This window comes from Sciurus vulgaris (assembly GCF_902686455.1).
Source record: "Sciurus vulgaris genome assembly, chromosome: 8".
In the NCBI taxonomy this organism is placed as follows: Eukaryota; Metazoa; Chordata; class Mammalia; order Rodentia; family Sciuridae; genus Sciurus; species Sciurus vulgaris.
Window position 1 is genome coordinate 55,075,637 of NC_136468.1, and position 15,893 is coordinate 55,091,529.

Genomic DNA, 15,893 nt, shown 5'->3' on the forward strand with positions numbered 1-15,893 from the left:
ATTAGATAGCCATGAGGAAAAGTATGAATCAATGTGTTGGTTTTGGAAAATCTTTGTACAATTTATAGGATTCATTTGCTAATTTAAACTTTTTATGTATCTTCATAGTGACACCGCTGGATGTTGTTAAAATTCGACTCCAAGCCCAGCACACCCCATTCCCCAAAGGTATGTGTGAGAGTCATCTGATAATATTGTTTGATTTTTCAGTGTTGCTGCATTCGTTTTCATTTGAATAATTCTTTTTGTTAATTTATTAGAATTTATTCCTTATTCACAAACATTTTCACCATCTTGTAGTACATGATGAGGTATAGGCAGACAAAATATTATGCATAGCATGACTTTTGGACTTAATAATTAAAGCAGAGAGATTATTATACATTTAAATATTGCCTCTCAGGTAAGAACAAAATTATAAGGGACCTTAGAATCTAACTTCTTCCTTTGTCCAAGAGTCATGCTTATTCTATAACATTCATGACAACTCTCCAACTGTTACTTAAATCTAGTGATTGGAAATTTATTATTTTATTAGGCTGGTTGGTTTATTTTTGGACAGTGGTTTCTGTGAAATTTGAGAATGAGTAATTATATATTTTTACAAGATGGGCAAGAAAAATAATTTCATGATGAATCATTTAAATATTTATTAAAATAGTGGCATTTCAAATACATATCAATAGCAGAAAGCAGACTAGACTGTGAGAAAATTGGCTTAGATATAATTGCTTCCCTGTTGAATGCATAGCAGTGAGATGAAATGAAAATAAATCATATTTCAGATGAATGAAATGATTAGGTAGATTATAGGAAGAGGCTAAGAAGGTAATTTCCTACATATTAAAAGAAGCCTAAAAAGCATAATACTCTCAGGCTTACATGTTAATGAAACTCACAGAATTATATACATATTTAAGAGAGAAGACAATTTGGCAGCAGGAGTAAGTCCAATAAATGAGAAGGAATTGGTATTAATGAAAGTTGTGGTAAATTAAGTAGAAGCTGACAGACATCTACATTGAGCAGTTCAAGTACAAATAAAAGGACAGCGCATAGCACTATTTACATTGAGATGAACATCCATTCTCCTTTTTTTTTTTTTTTTGTTTTCCCCCTAATTTTCTTTGTAGACCACAGTTTTCTTCTGGACAAATAGAGAAGACATGAACCATGTTCTGTTTTCAAAACAGATTTTCCTTCACTTTCTTCCTTCTCCTTTACCTCATATAACTTAAAAGAATTTGTTTCTGTGTACATTTCTTACTACAGTACTGAAAACACAAAATCTACTAATTTACTCCATTACATTGCACAATTGTGAATTTAGGGCCCAGTGCTATCTCATTTAACAAATTGAATTAATTGTGTGTGTTTCATTCTAGAAAGTAGGGATAGTTATTTTTCTTTTTCAAGGTTATTTCTTTTTCCATATTTTTCTGGTCACCTCATTGTACTTTCAATTTGTTTATCTGTAAAAATAATATGGTTATATGAAGTAATTGTTGACTATTGGAATCTTCTTTGTTAGGAAAATGTTTTGTGTATAGTAATGGACTCATGGATCATATGTGTGTCTGTGAAAACGGGGGCAACAAAGCATGGTATAGGAAGCCAGGAAATTTCCGGGGGACATTGGTAAGGAGATTATATTATTTGGAATTACAGTATATTTTCTATTTTTATATTTATTCTTACATATGAAAAATTCTGTCATTGCAAGAAAGTAAAAGGTCCATTATATTAAAGCAAGAAAAGGGAAGTACTTCTTTGCTTTTTAACCCTGTTAACTTTCATTGGTTCATGGTTTTTATGTAAGAAAAAGAGGAGATAACTTTTTTAATGTAAATTTTTTTATTTTAAGGTAATTGTAGATCAGATGTAATTTTAAGAAAAATATATAGACAGATCTCAAGGATGCTTTTCCCAGTTTCCAGCAGTGGCAACAATACCTTACAAAACTAGTAAAGATCACAACCAGGATATTAATATTGTTATAATTAAAAAAAATAATAAAAAGAATAATTTTATCACTACAAGGATTCTTCCTGTTAGAACCATACCCATTTTCCTTGTGCTCTCTCTCACTCCTTAACCCCTGGCAACACTAATTTGTATTCAGTTTACAAAATGTTGTCATTTCAAAAATGATTTTTGAATGGAATCATAACAAATAACTTCTGGGGTAGGAACTTTTCACTTAGCATAATTATCTGGAAATTCATCCAGGTTGTTGCATCTAGCAATTATTTATTCCTTTTTATTGCTCTATTCAATGGTTTGGATGTGCCATGTACAGTTTTTAGCTATTATGAATAAAGCTGCTACAAATATTCATTTACAGTGTGCGTGTGTGTGTGTGTGTGTGTGTGTGTGGTGTGTGCGTGTGTTATAAGAAAGTCTTCATTCGCTGAGTGCACATAATTGCATGTTGAGCTTAAGATAACTGCCAACCTGAGTAGCTCTACCATTTAATGTTCCTATCAGCAACACATAAGTGATCTGGTTCCCCTGCATTTTCACTAACATCTGGTGTTGTCTGTATTTATATTTTAGCAATTCTTTTTTTGTTGTTTTTTTAGCAATTCTCATACATGCATAATAATATCTCATTTTAGTTTGAATTTGCACTTCTCTGGTGGTTAATGATGTTGAACATCTCATGTTTATTTGCCATTGTGTTCAGTGATCTATATGTCTATCACTTTATTCATATGACACAGTCTTAATTACTATAGCTCTATAGTAACTTGAGATCAGGTAAAAAAATGATTCTTCCCACCTTTTTTTTTTTTCCTTCTTCTTCTTTTTTTCCTCCTGGTGCTTGGGATCAAATCCAGGGCCTCAAACAGGCAAGGCAAGTGCTCTACCACTGAACCACATCCCCACCCTCCCACTTCATTCCTGTTTCTTTTTCAGGTTTATTTCAGCTGTTCCCAAAGTTACTTTGTCTTTCCATATAAATTTTAGGATAATCTTGTTTGAAGATATAAAAAACAATCTTGCTAAAATTTTCATAGAACTTACACTAAGCCTATTTATCAATTTAGATAGAAATGACGTCTTTACTGTGTTAAATCTTTCATTTTAACCTGCCTATATCATTATAATTGAAGCAAATTTCTTATAGATAACATATAATTAAGTCAAATTCCAAGTCTACGGCCAGTTTCCATCTTTTAGTTGATAGACCAATTATATTCATGCTATTATAGATATTTAAGAGCCTGTATTTTCCATATGTTTATTTGTTCTGTTTTCTATTTCTGTTATTTCTTTTGCCGTCCTCTGTGTTACATTTTTTAGAATTCCATTTGATGTCTGGTAGTTTCATGTACATATTTCGTTGCTGACAAATTCCAATTTTTCATTTGTTTCAGACATTTTCATAAATATTATTCAGTATTTTTTTGGTAGACTTCTTTGAATCTTGGTCAGATATTGTAACATCTTAGTTCAGTGTTGGTATTTATTTATTCTCTCCCTGTATTTAGTTTAATGTCTTCATTTCTTAGAATGGTAATTTTTTTTATTCAGACCTGGAGATTTTGAGTGTTCTCTTATTAAATTCTAAATCTCATTTAAACATTCTATTTTAAACTTCTTATGTTTTTTAAAAAAATTGTTCTAATACATGACAGTAGAATGCATTTTGACACATCATACATAAATGGAATATAAATTCTCATTCTTCTGGTTGTACATAATGTAGAATTACACTGGTCATGTAATCATATATGCACATAGGGTAAAAATGTCCTATTCATTCTACTATTCTTCCTACCCTCTTACCCACTTCCCTCCCCTCTGTCCAGTTCAAAGTACCTCTACCCTATCACACCTCCACCCACTTATTGTGAATTAGCATCAGAGAAAATGTATCAGAGAAAATATTCAGCCTTTGATTTGGGAGGATTGGCTTATCTCACTTATCATGATATTTTCCAACTTCATCCATTTACCTGCAAATGCCATAATTTTATTCTTTATGGCTGAGTAATAGTCCATTGTGTATATATACCACAGTTTCTTTTTCCAGTCATCTATTGAAGGACATCTAGGTTGGTTCCACAATCTAGCTATTGTGAATTGAGCTGCTGTAAACAGTGATGTTACTGTGTTACTATAGTATGCTGATTTTAAGTCCTTTGGGTATGGATCAAGGAGTGGGGTAGCTGGGTCAAATGGTGGTTCCATTCCAAGTTTTCTGAGGAATATCCACACTGCTTTCCAGAGTGGCTGCAATAATTTGCATCCCCACCATCAATGTATAGCCAACACCTATTGTTCCTTGTATTCTTGATAATAGACATTCTAATTGGAGTGAGATGAAATCTTAGCATAGTTTTGATTTGCATTTCTCATATTACTAGAGATGTTGAACATTTTTTCATATATCTGTTGATTAGGTAAAGATCTTCTTCTGTAAGTGTCTGCTCATTTCCTTAGCCCATTTATTGACTGGTTTATTTGTATTTTTGGTGTTAAGTTTTTGAGTTCTTTATAAATTCTGGAGATTAGTGCTCTATCTGAAGTGTCTGTGGTAAAGATTTTTTCCCCACTCTGTAGTCTCTCTCTTCACATTATTGAATGTTTCCTCCGCTGAGAAAAAGGTTTTTAGTTTGACTCCATCCCATTTATTATTTCTTGCACTTTGGGAGTCTCATTAAAGAAATCTGGTACTAAGCCAACATGATGAAGAATTGGGCCTACTTTTTTTTCTATTTGGTGAAGGGTCTCTGGTCTAATTCCTAGGTCCTTGATCAATTTCGAGTTGATTTTTGTGCCAGGAGAGATATGGGTTTAATTCCATTTTGCTGCATGTGGATTTCCTGTTTTCCCAGCAGCATTTGATCTTTTCTTCATTGTATATTTTTGGCACCTTCGTCTAGTTGGTAGGCTTTTGATGGTGTCTTCTATTTCATTGCTTGAAATTGATCTGTTTAAATTGTGTATGTCCTCCTAATTCAATTTGGGTAGATCACAGGTCTCTAGAAATTTGTCAATGATGCCAGACCTTCTCTGAAGTGGCAACATCATCTTATTTTCCCATCAGAATATATGATGGTTCAAATTTCTCCACATTCCATTCTTATTATTACTTCTTATCATCTGTCTTTTTGCATTTTAGCCTACCAACTGGCATCTCATTGTGGTTTTGCTTTGCATTTCCATCATGATCAATGTTGCACATTTTTTCATACACTTATTGACCATTTCTATATCTACTTTGGAGACGTGTGTTCTAATCCTTTGCCATTTATTTATTTTTATTATTAAATTGTAAGAGTTTGTTAACAGCAGACTTCCTTTATCTTCTGAATACTTTGGGCTCCTCTTCAGTCTTCAAAAACTTGACTTTAATAATACTTTCTCTGATTTCAATACTTAGTGACGATGGTTTATCTGATCAATTCTCTGCCATTACTGTGCTTACTTCATTTTAATAATCTTTCCAAACCTTTGTTTCTAAGCCCTAAGTAGAACAGTCCAGAGCTGAGTAATATAGATTTTATTCTGTAAGAATAGTTATCCAGAAATTCTTCATTATACTTGCATTCGTTGTCCTTGCAATAAATTCTCTCTTTTTTTTTTTTTTTTTTTGCAGTGCTAGGAATTGAACCCAGGGCCTTGTGCTTGCAAGGCAAGCACTGTACCAACTGAGCTATCTCCCCAGCCCGCAAAATTCTCTTTTTTAAAAGACTGGACAGATATAAATCTAGGAAGCTCATATTTTAGAAATAAATGCTTGAAAGAATCAAATTACCAATAAATTATCACTATAAATTTTTATATATCAGGTTTAGGGATATATTTTGACTAATATTTTTTCTATTATAATTTTAGGATGCCTTTTTAAAAATCATTAGAAATGAAGGCATTAAATCCCTGTGGAGTGGCCTTCCTCCTACACTGTAAGTTGAAATTTAATATTTTTTCTATTAAGTGATGGTTATTTTATCTAACAATTTGCATGTTGCTGTGACAAAATATCTAAGAAAAACAGCTTAAATGAGGAAAGATTTATTTGGGCACACTGTTTCAGAGGTTTCAGTCTATGGTTGTTTAAGTTCTCCGGCTTTGGGCCTAAGACAAGCAGAACATTATAGCAGAAGGGATGGTGGAGGAAAGTTCACCTCGTGACAGCCAGGAAGCAGAGAAAGAAAGATAAAGAGAGGAATGGTTCAGCCACGACATGTAAAAGGAATGCCACCAGTGACTTACCTCTTTAGAAAGTTTGCATCCCATCCCAATAGTGTCGTTGACTGGGGTTCAAGCCTTCTACATGTGAACCTTTGGTGGACATTCCAGATCCAAGCTATAATATACTTTAATTCTCTGAAGCATTGTTCTTTAAGTCTCACACGTACCCACACATTTGTGATGTGCCGGAAGGCTCACAGGACCTAAAGGAGAGTTATACTTATGAATATGGTGCAAGCAGAATTGATAAGGAAAAAGAACACATGAGAAGTTCACCAGGTACATGCTTCCAAAGTCCTCACTGATGGCATTGCACAGAACACATTTTTCTTCCAGTCATAACTGAAGTCTGTAAAGTATTTCTACCTTGGGAAACTCAGTTGGATTTCAGAGTATACCGCTTTAATTGTATGTTGGTTATATAGGTACATTCTATCTTCATGAGCAGCTATGATTAGCTAAACTTCAGATCCCCAGAGGGATCTGAAAGTATTTGTTTAGCATACATTACTTTGCACAAATCAACTTAAATTAATTGGTTTAATGCTTTAGACATAGAGAAATTATTATCATACTGAACATTCCAGTAGCTAAATTCCCATGAGTTAGTCAAAGCTCAGCACACAAACAGGGCTTCTTAAAGATAATTATAGAAGATTTGAGCAACCAGACCTTCTGTGTTAATCTTTGACGCATGAGCATAATTTTTTTTTCACATTCAGAAATAATTTAGGCTAGGTGCAGTAGCATGTACGTGCTTTTAATCCCAGCCACTCATAAGGTTGCAGCAAGAGGATCACAAGTTTGAGTCTACCCTTGATAATTTAGCAAGATCCTGTCTCAAAATAAAAAAGTGAAATGCATTCCTGGATTCAATTCCCAGAACCAGAGGGGAAAAAAATTTTTAAAAAGAATTTAGTGTTTATTTGATTTTTATTTTATCAAAACTGTGAGGGGTATTGTGGTATGTATGTTTCCTTCTCCAGGCAATTCTACTTACTAGCACTTATATGAATATGATAAACTAGTAGGGCTGAGTGTAAAAATTCCAAGGAATACCTAGGCTTTCCCTGCCTCATCTATTTCTAAAAATTTCTATCCTTTGTATAGAGAAAATTAGTCAATTTTGAGGAATTTATTTTAACACCTAAGATTATGTTAGTGGTAGATCTAAGATCACCACTTCAGTCCTACTCCTAAATTTTCAGCTTCCTCCAGGTGTGATCGTGTACACCTATAATCCCAGCCACTCAGGAGTGGCAAGTTCGAGGTCAGCCTCAGCAAATTAGTGAGTCCCTAAGCAACTTAGTGACTCCCTGAATCAAAAAAAAAAAAAAAAAAAAAAAAAAAAATAGGGCCAGGGATGTGGCTTGGGAGTAAAGTGCTTCTGGATTCTGGGTTCAATTCCCAGTACCAGGAAAAAAAAAAAAAAATGATTATTAAAGCATTCCAAACAATGGTACATTAAACCATAAGCATAAAACATAAACTGGCTTCTTATTGCATTAATATTTCTGCCATGACAATGCCTACAACATTGTATGTGAATTTAATAAGTCCCTTTTTAAATTTTCATTTAAAAGAATGTCATTAGAATTTCCTCAAAACTAGTGTAAATAATTCTGATAATGTTAATTGTAGTTTATTTCTATTTGTAAATAGGTGTGCTATATATATCCATAGTTCAAAAATATTTTTCTGTTGTTCAACAACTTTTTTATTTTAGTGATTCTCATATTATGGTAAATGCTAATTGGGAAATCATGTCTGGGAGACCAGAAACAGACCCAAAAAGTCAAGGAAAAGAACAAGTGTTCTAATTGTATTTTCCTATTTATCACCTGAAGTTATGTAATTTATATTATCTGAATTTGGTTACTTACTTAATACTACATATTATAATTTATCTTATATAGCATTTATTCAATGCCATATATTGTAACTTATCTTCATAACTAGAGGAAGGCAGATACCTATTTTATAACTTTTTTATTGCTAAATTAAATGCTAATAATTTTTAAATTAAAAAATATCTCATGGGCCTTATTTGTTGTGTTTTTTAGCTTATCCAAAATAAAAGATTTTTTTAGCTTATAGTAATATTTGAATTTAATTCAATAGTATGTTTGATAATTTTGAAAAAAAAAAAAACTTTATTGAATGAAGTTTCTAAAGCCTGGTTTGTTTCTATCAGAGTGATGGCAGTCCCTGCCACAGTTATTTATTTTACCTGCTATGATCAATTAAGTGCTTTTCTGAGATCTAAATTAGGAGAAAATGAAACCCGAATACCAATTGTTGCTGGAATTGTGGCCAGATGTAAGTAATACATTTTTATTTTCTTTTTGGTTTTGGTTTAGAACATCCATTTAAATTTGGTTTTCACAGAGAATTTGTACAGTGTACAGAGTATCAGTGTATTTTGCTTTCCAGTTAGTACTAATTTGTTAATATCTTTATTACAAAAGTCACATAACATAGTGAGTGCCATCAGAATTAGATGGGGATAGCCCATCTTGATTGAGTCTCAGACAGTTTTTAGAGTGCCATCAGAATTGGTTATTACTCTCTTAAACTTCCAAGGTATTATCTGGGCCCATATGTGTTTCTGGCCAACGTCTTGAACGAAAGTCTTCACAACCTTAGGTTCAGAGTGTAGTCAGAAGAAAATTTGCCTCTATGCAGAAGAACATTTATATCTGTGAAACAGTAGTGAGATTTATTGGGGGCACTAACTAGAATAAGTTGTAATAGTTCTAGTTGACTATTTTCTGGGACTGCTCTTGAAAGAGTTAAAACCAGAAAAAAATATATGAAAATATAACTTTTTGTTTCATCAAGGGTGAAAATCTGTTCCAATCTTTTGACATCATTAGGTATTTGATTTTAATGTTTGCAGACATTTCAGAGTAAAATGTTAAAATATAAAATGCTTGAAATATTTTTGCCTGTGTATTTGCTTAGTACATGACTTTGTTTTTGTTTGTGTTTTTTTTTTTTTTTTGTTAGTTGGTGCAGTAACTGTGATAAGTCCCTTAGAATTGATTAGAACCAAGATGCAGTCTAAGAAGTTTTCTTATGAGGAACTGCATCGATTTGTCAGCAAGAAAGTTGCTGAAGATGGTTGGATTTCACTTTGGAAGGGCTGGGTTCCCACTGTTCTTAGAGATGTACCTTTCTCAGGTAGGATGTCTTCTTATTAGTTGCTGCTAAATTTTACATAACCTTGTCTTATTCATATATTACTTTTACTAGGTTTTAAACCCTTTATGGTTAAAGGTAAGCTATTTTCTGTAGTGACCACAAAGTCCTAGTTCATTGTTGGACTTTCAGATCTTCATAAGTCTTTATTGAATGAAGTTTCTAATTCAAGCCTTCTTTTCTTTTCTCCTTGTGTTTAATTTTCCTTTTAAGCATTAACTAATAGGTATTCATATTCAGGGAATAAAAACTGTTTTTAACCTTATTCTAAGTAAATGATAATCAGTAAGGTAAGTAAACTTTTGCAAATCAAAATATTATAAAACCCACTTAAGACCACTTTTAAAATTATATGAATTCCTACTTTTTTAATTATTAAAAATAAGCATCTCCCCATTGAGTATCCTAAAAAGTGTTATTATAAATCAAATAATCAGATGGGTGGTTGTGCTCAGTTATGCTGTTTAAAAACATGAAATAGATAACTAATCATTTCTTATGTCACTTATGTTTGCTTTACTGTTTATTTGTTATTGTTTGGTACTGGGGATTGAACCTGGGATTGTTCTACCTCTGAGCTATATCTCCAGCATTTTTATTTTGAGACAGGTTCTCCTGAAGTTGCCCAGGCTGATTTTAAACTTGGTGATCCTCCTGTCTCAACCTCCTAGGTAACTGGGATTACAGGTGTGTGCCACCACACCCAGTTCCATATATACAGTTCTAGTTTTATTAGGTAACAGTGGATTCTTTTAAAAATTTTTTTATTTGTTCTTTTTAGTTATATTTGACAGTAGAATGTATTTTGACATTTCATACATACATGAAGTATAACTTCTGTTCTTTTGGTTGTACATGATATGGAGTTACACTGGTCATGTATTCATCTATGAACATAGGAAAGTAATGTCTGATTCATTCTTCTGTTGATACTGATTTCTAAAGTGATTAAGTGGATTTCTACAGCTACCATCAATGCATGAAATTTCTACCTGCTTTATACCTTTGCTAACTCTTTTATTGTCACAGGTCTTTCATTTTGTTTACTAGCTAAAGTAGCACCTCATTTTAATTTACATTTCTCTGATTATTAATAAAGTTGGTCACTGTTTCACTAGCCATCCAGTTATTCACAATTGATTTGGGGGATATGAACCAAATAGGTATTCATTCTCACCGCCCCAAATCTGAATTGCTTATTGTATCAGCATCATTCATGGAATAATTACAGTTCCTGCAGGGATCTGCATTGTCACCTCTGTCATATCAAATTTTCATGCATATGCATGCATCTGTCTCACTGGTTGATTTGTCTAAATCTGTGCCAATAGATTTTGTCAAAATTACCAAATTTTAAGTTCTTTGTAAAAAATTCTTGATGTTACCTCACTTTTTTTTCTCTAAGAATGTCATATCTGATTGTTAATAATGTAACTTAAAAAAAAAAAACATTTTTAGTCATAGATAGACACAATATCTTTATTTATTTGATTTTTATGTGATGCTGAGGATTGAACCCAGTCCCTCACACATGCGAGGCAAGTGTTTCACCACTGAGCTATAATCCCAGCCCATAATATAACTTCTTTAAAGTGTTTCAGGAGAGATTTTAATTTTTCTCATAAAGGTTATATATTATTTTAATTATTATAATTTTTCTTCCTGCTTAGTACAGTTTTGAGTACTAATGATAAGCATTCCCATCATTTTTCTTATTTTAACGTAAATAGTTTTGTTGTTTCAACATTCATAATTATTTTTTTGCTACGGGGTTGATGCATGCTATCTATCAAGTAAAGGAATTCCCCTTTACCTCAGAATCCTAAAATTTTTTTCTTACTTTACATGGAAGTGTTAAATGTTATTGAATGCTTTTTTTGATTACTATTTATGCCATTGTTTTGTTAATGTGGTATATAACACTGTTTGTTATAGTAACTACCTTAGCATAGCATTTATGGGATAACCCAATCTAGCTTCATTTTGCTTTATTTTTTTTTAAAGATTTTTACATCTGTGTTAATTAATTGGTGGACATTTACTTTTCCTTTATCCTACTCCTTCTTTTCAGGTTTGGGAATTTTTGTACCACTTTACTGTTGCACAGGGTGGTTTTTGTTTATAAGAATGCTAGAATAGGCTGGCACAGTGGTGCTCACCTTTGATCCCAGTGGCTCAGGAGGCTGAAGCAAGAAGATGGAGAGTTCAAAGCCAGCCTTAGCAAAACTGAGGTGCTAAGCAACTCAGTGAGACCCTGTCTCTAAATAAAATACAAAATAGGGCTGGGGCAGGGGCTCAGTGGTCAAGTGCCCCTGAGTTTAATCCCCAGTACCCCCTGCAGAAAACATAATGCTAGAATATTATTAAAAATTTTAATTCCTTGCCTTTTTAAATTCCATCCAGTCTAAACAGAAAGCAAGATCTGTGTCAGTGTTAGAATTTTTCTTTTCCTTTAATTTATGACTTCATAATTCTTTTCTTTAAAGTTGACATTTTATTTCTAAATGTGTGCTCATTTCATTCTCTATTTTTATAGCAATGTACTGGTATAACTATGAAATTTTAAAGAAGTGGTTGTGTGAGAAATCTGGTTTATATGAACCGACATTTATGATCAACTTTGCTTCAGGGGCATTGTCTGGTTCTGTAAGTTTATTCTTTGTTGTTAATACTCCAGCAAAATGGTATTATTATTTTAAAATGGAGTAAATATTAGATAGTATTTACTGTACATTGAGATAGTTCTTTTTGAACTGCACTGTATTAAATTTTAAGTATTTATCATCCTATTTAAGGAAATAAATTATTGACTATTAAAATAGTTTTAGAATGTACTCTGTGCTTATGTTTTAAATTATATTACAAGTACATTATTATATTTTCTGAAAAATATTTAGATTTGTTGGATCATTAGTTATGACCATGATAATACTTGAAATAGTGCTTTATTATTTACAGAATATTTTATAATATATTGGGTTTATAAATAGTAGTAGACATGACTAAGTAATATTTCATGGAGTCTCATCCTTTATGTATGTTTGAACTAAATAGAAGCAGTTTCATACCCTGTTGCTACTTTCTGTTTCTAAGGAAACAGTTTGGCTTATAAAAATTGCAAGAAAAATTACAACCAGAAGGGAAGAATCTTAAATGATCATTCTTAAGTGGGAAGTTTGCCTTTCCCCACCTCTACATATATAGTAGAAAGTTGTACAGCAAACTTTTTTTTAAATTGATTTATGTCACCCTGTCTTTGGCCATAAAGAGTTTTATTTACCTACATACTTCCAAAAGTAATTTGTGATTATTGAAAGCATGACACTGATATATTGGAATCACATTAAAACAGAACTAAAGGTCCAGAGTGAAGTGATAGAAACCTGACAGAAAGTACTGGAATAATATATCAGAAAACCTACGCTACAGAAGCTACTGCTGTGGAGTTCAAAACTTAGATAAGAATATTATTAGGTCTAAAATCTGTCAAATTAAGCATAGTAAATTGTAAGCCCATTGGGCCAGAAAAGCAATTAGTATTATTGAATAATGGCTTCAGGATGGTGCACCAGTTTTACAGCAATATGAAGGGAAGTTCTCTATTTTACTATTTCTGGTTAAAGTAGAAAACATATTTTAAACTCTGTTTTAATGGTCTAGAAAATACCTTTTGGCAGTTTTCAAATAAAGACATGTCTGTTTAACAGAAAAAGCACATGAAAGTAACAGCATCCAGGCTTTCTGTCATTAAACAGGGCAGTTTAAACTATATTATTTTAGAAAGTGAGTAAGAAATGTATATGACATTGTAGCTACCTGTTGCTACTGCATGGTAGGTTGTGGAGATAAACAGTAATTTAGTCTTACCCATGATCTTTAAAACTGATATCAAGAACTTAACAAAGTGCTGGTGTAAAATAAAATGTAATTGAGTTTAAGGAGCATATTATGAGTTTGTTGCCCAACTCTGAGTTAGTTGGTAAGCAAAATAGATAACAGATTTTACTTTGTGTGGCTGTTATATCAGGTATAGTGCGAATATTCTTAAAGGAATTTAATTACTCCATTTAAAAAACTCTCCCTTACCTAAGGCACTATAGAAATAATTGTAAAATTGAATCATTTTGAGAAAAGTTTTTTAAAATGTGATTTTTGTGCCCTTGTAACTATATTTGATAGTTTAAAGCGTTTAAAGTCCAATAAGAAAAGGTATATAGAACTAAATGTTCAAAAACCTTTTATTTACCTTTTTAAAATTTTATTTACTTTTAAAACATTTGTTGGAAATTTTTAACTGTTTACTGGAGAATTTCTGCTTTAATATTGTGTAGTACCTTCATGTGTGGTAAAGAAGTATCAAAAATTGTGAATTTTGGAGTCAGAGAGATCTGATTGGAATCCTGTCTCTACCATAGTAACTGATCTCAGGAAAGTAAGGGAACTTTTCTGCAGCTGTTTACTTCAGTCTTGTGAGGAGTATACAAGGCATATCTGTTTTCTTTAATAAAATCTTTTTAAAAATATGTTTTGTTTTAAACTTAGTGATTTTCATTATTATCTTTGTTAATATGCTAATTAGAAGAATTTAAAAATACTTTAGGAAAAATTAAAAGATAGATTTAAATTAATCAGTTTCACTTTCTGATAGTTTGCAGCTGTTGCAACTTTACCATTTGATGTGGTAAAAACACAAAAGCAGACCCAACTTTGGATATATGAAAGTCAAAAAAGTAAGTTTAATTAATTTAAAACATTTTTAAGGTGTCATTTTTTCCTTCTAGGTATTAGGTTAGATATCTAAGAAAAAGATTTTTTTTCCTTATGTCTTGTTCTTTAACAAAACTAATAAATATATACTAGAAAAAATACTCTAAACCCAAACAAAAAATTTAAGAAATTCCAGATGTGGTGGTACAAGTCATAATCCCAACATGTTGTGATATAGGAGGATCACAAGTTTAAGGCCAGTCTGGGCAACTTTGTGAAAACATGTCTTAAAATTAAAAATATAAAAAGGGCCGGTGGGGGGCAGGAAGAATAGAGGTATTTTGGACTAGGCAGAGGGAATGAAAGGAAGGGAGGGAGCATGGAGGTAGGAATAATAGTAGAATGATCAGACATTATTATACTATGTGCATATATGATTACATGACCTGTGTAACTCTACATCATGTACAACCAGAAGAATAAGTTATACTCCATATATGTATGATGTGTCAAAATGCATTCTACTGTCATGTGTAACTAATTAGAACAAATTAAAAAAATTTTTTTTAAATTTTAAAAAGGGTTAGGAATGTGGCTCAGTGGGGACGCACCCCTGGATTAAATCCCCAGTAATACATACACACACATATAAACATCTAGGGTTTAGTAAGTGCCAGATCCTATAACTGTTATCTCATTTGAGTACATCATTATATTTAATTTTTTAAAAGTTAATGTCTGGTTTCAACTTTTTAAACTTTGTCCAAATGCACCTATTTTTTAGAGGTTAAGCTTGATTTTCTCTGTATAGTAAATATTTTAAAACACAATTTAAACATTTTAAATTTTTTAATCTTAATTTTTAATAAATTTAATATTGATTAAACTATTATAAATATTCCAGACAGCTTTTTTTTTATTTTTGTGGCACTGGGGATTGAAGCCAGTGATGCTCTACCACTGAACTACATCCTCAGCCTTTTTTTTTTTTTTTTTTTTCAATTTTTATTTTGTGTGTCTGTGTGTGTGCGCCAGGGATTACATCCAGGGTTCTACAACCACTCAGTCACATTCCCAGCCCTTTTTTATATTTTTATTAGAGGCAAGGTCTCACTAAGTTGCTGAGGCTGGCTTTGAACTCATGATCCTCCCGCCTCAGCCTCTTGAGCTGCTGGAATTACATGCTTGTGCTACTGTGCCTGGCTCAAAACAATATTTTTTGTTAAAAAAAAAAAAAGAATCACTAAAAATGGTTAATTTTACCATTATTTTAATCAATCTTAGTAGTAATGAGTAACACACTTATTTTAATCAATCTTAGTAGTAATGAGTAACAGCAATGAGAGGACATTTTATATTAATTGAATTATTGGGGAAGATATGAATAATCATGCTGTGATGGTGAAAGTACAAGTTTGGAACAACTGCTTTGGAAAACAGTATGGTAATATCAAGGAAGCCCCTTGAATGAACAGGTTTGCTCCTAGATATGTGCCCTAGAGAAGCCTCTACACGTGTACAAAGATATTCAAAGGATAACAGAAAGTTAAAAATCACCTAAATGTCTCTTGGCAAGATTTATGGGTGTGTCATAATAATCTATATAATCCAACGCTATGTGGTAATTAAAATGAATAAAATACTGCTACACTTACCAACCTAGATAATTTTAGAAGCACATTACAAGAGTAAATGCATGGTGTGATGCCATTTATACAAAGTTTAAAAGGGGAAAATAAGGATATACATTGTTTATCAACATATTCAGATATAAAAATTTA

The 15,893-nt window shown here is 32.1% G+C and overlaps 1 protein-coding gene across 3 annotated transcripts in view; it reads left to right on the forward strand.

Annotated features, from left to right (window-relative positions):
* Positions 1 to 15,893, forward strand: part of SLC25A40 (solute carrier family 25 member 40) — a 45,662-nt gene that overhangs the window by 19,293 nt on the left and 10,476 nt on the right. For 2 of the 3 annotated variants that reach the window (XM_079150922.1, XM_079150923.1), the window contains exons 3-9: positions 109 to 168; positions 1,532 to 1,638; positions 5,848 to 5,915; positions 8,399 to 8,523; positions 9,214 to 9,387; positions 11,942 to 12,051; positions 14,054 to 14,135. In XM_079150922.1, coding sequence (XP_079007048.1) covers positions 109 to 168; positions 1,532 to 1,638; positions 5,848 to 5,915; positions 8,399 to 8,523; positions 9,214 to 9,387; positions 11,942 to 12,051; positions 14,054 to 14,135 — 726 coding nt within the window. The remainder of the gene's footprint in view (positions 1 to 108; positions 169 to 1,531; positions 1,639 to 5,847; positions 5,916 to 8,398; positions 8,524 to 9,213; positions 9,388 to 11,941; positions 12,052 to 14,053; positions 14,136 to 15,893) is intronic. The other variant, XM_079150924.1, reaches the window with a different exon arrangement.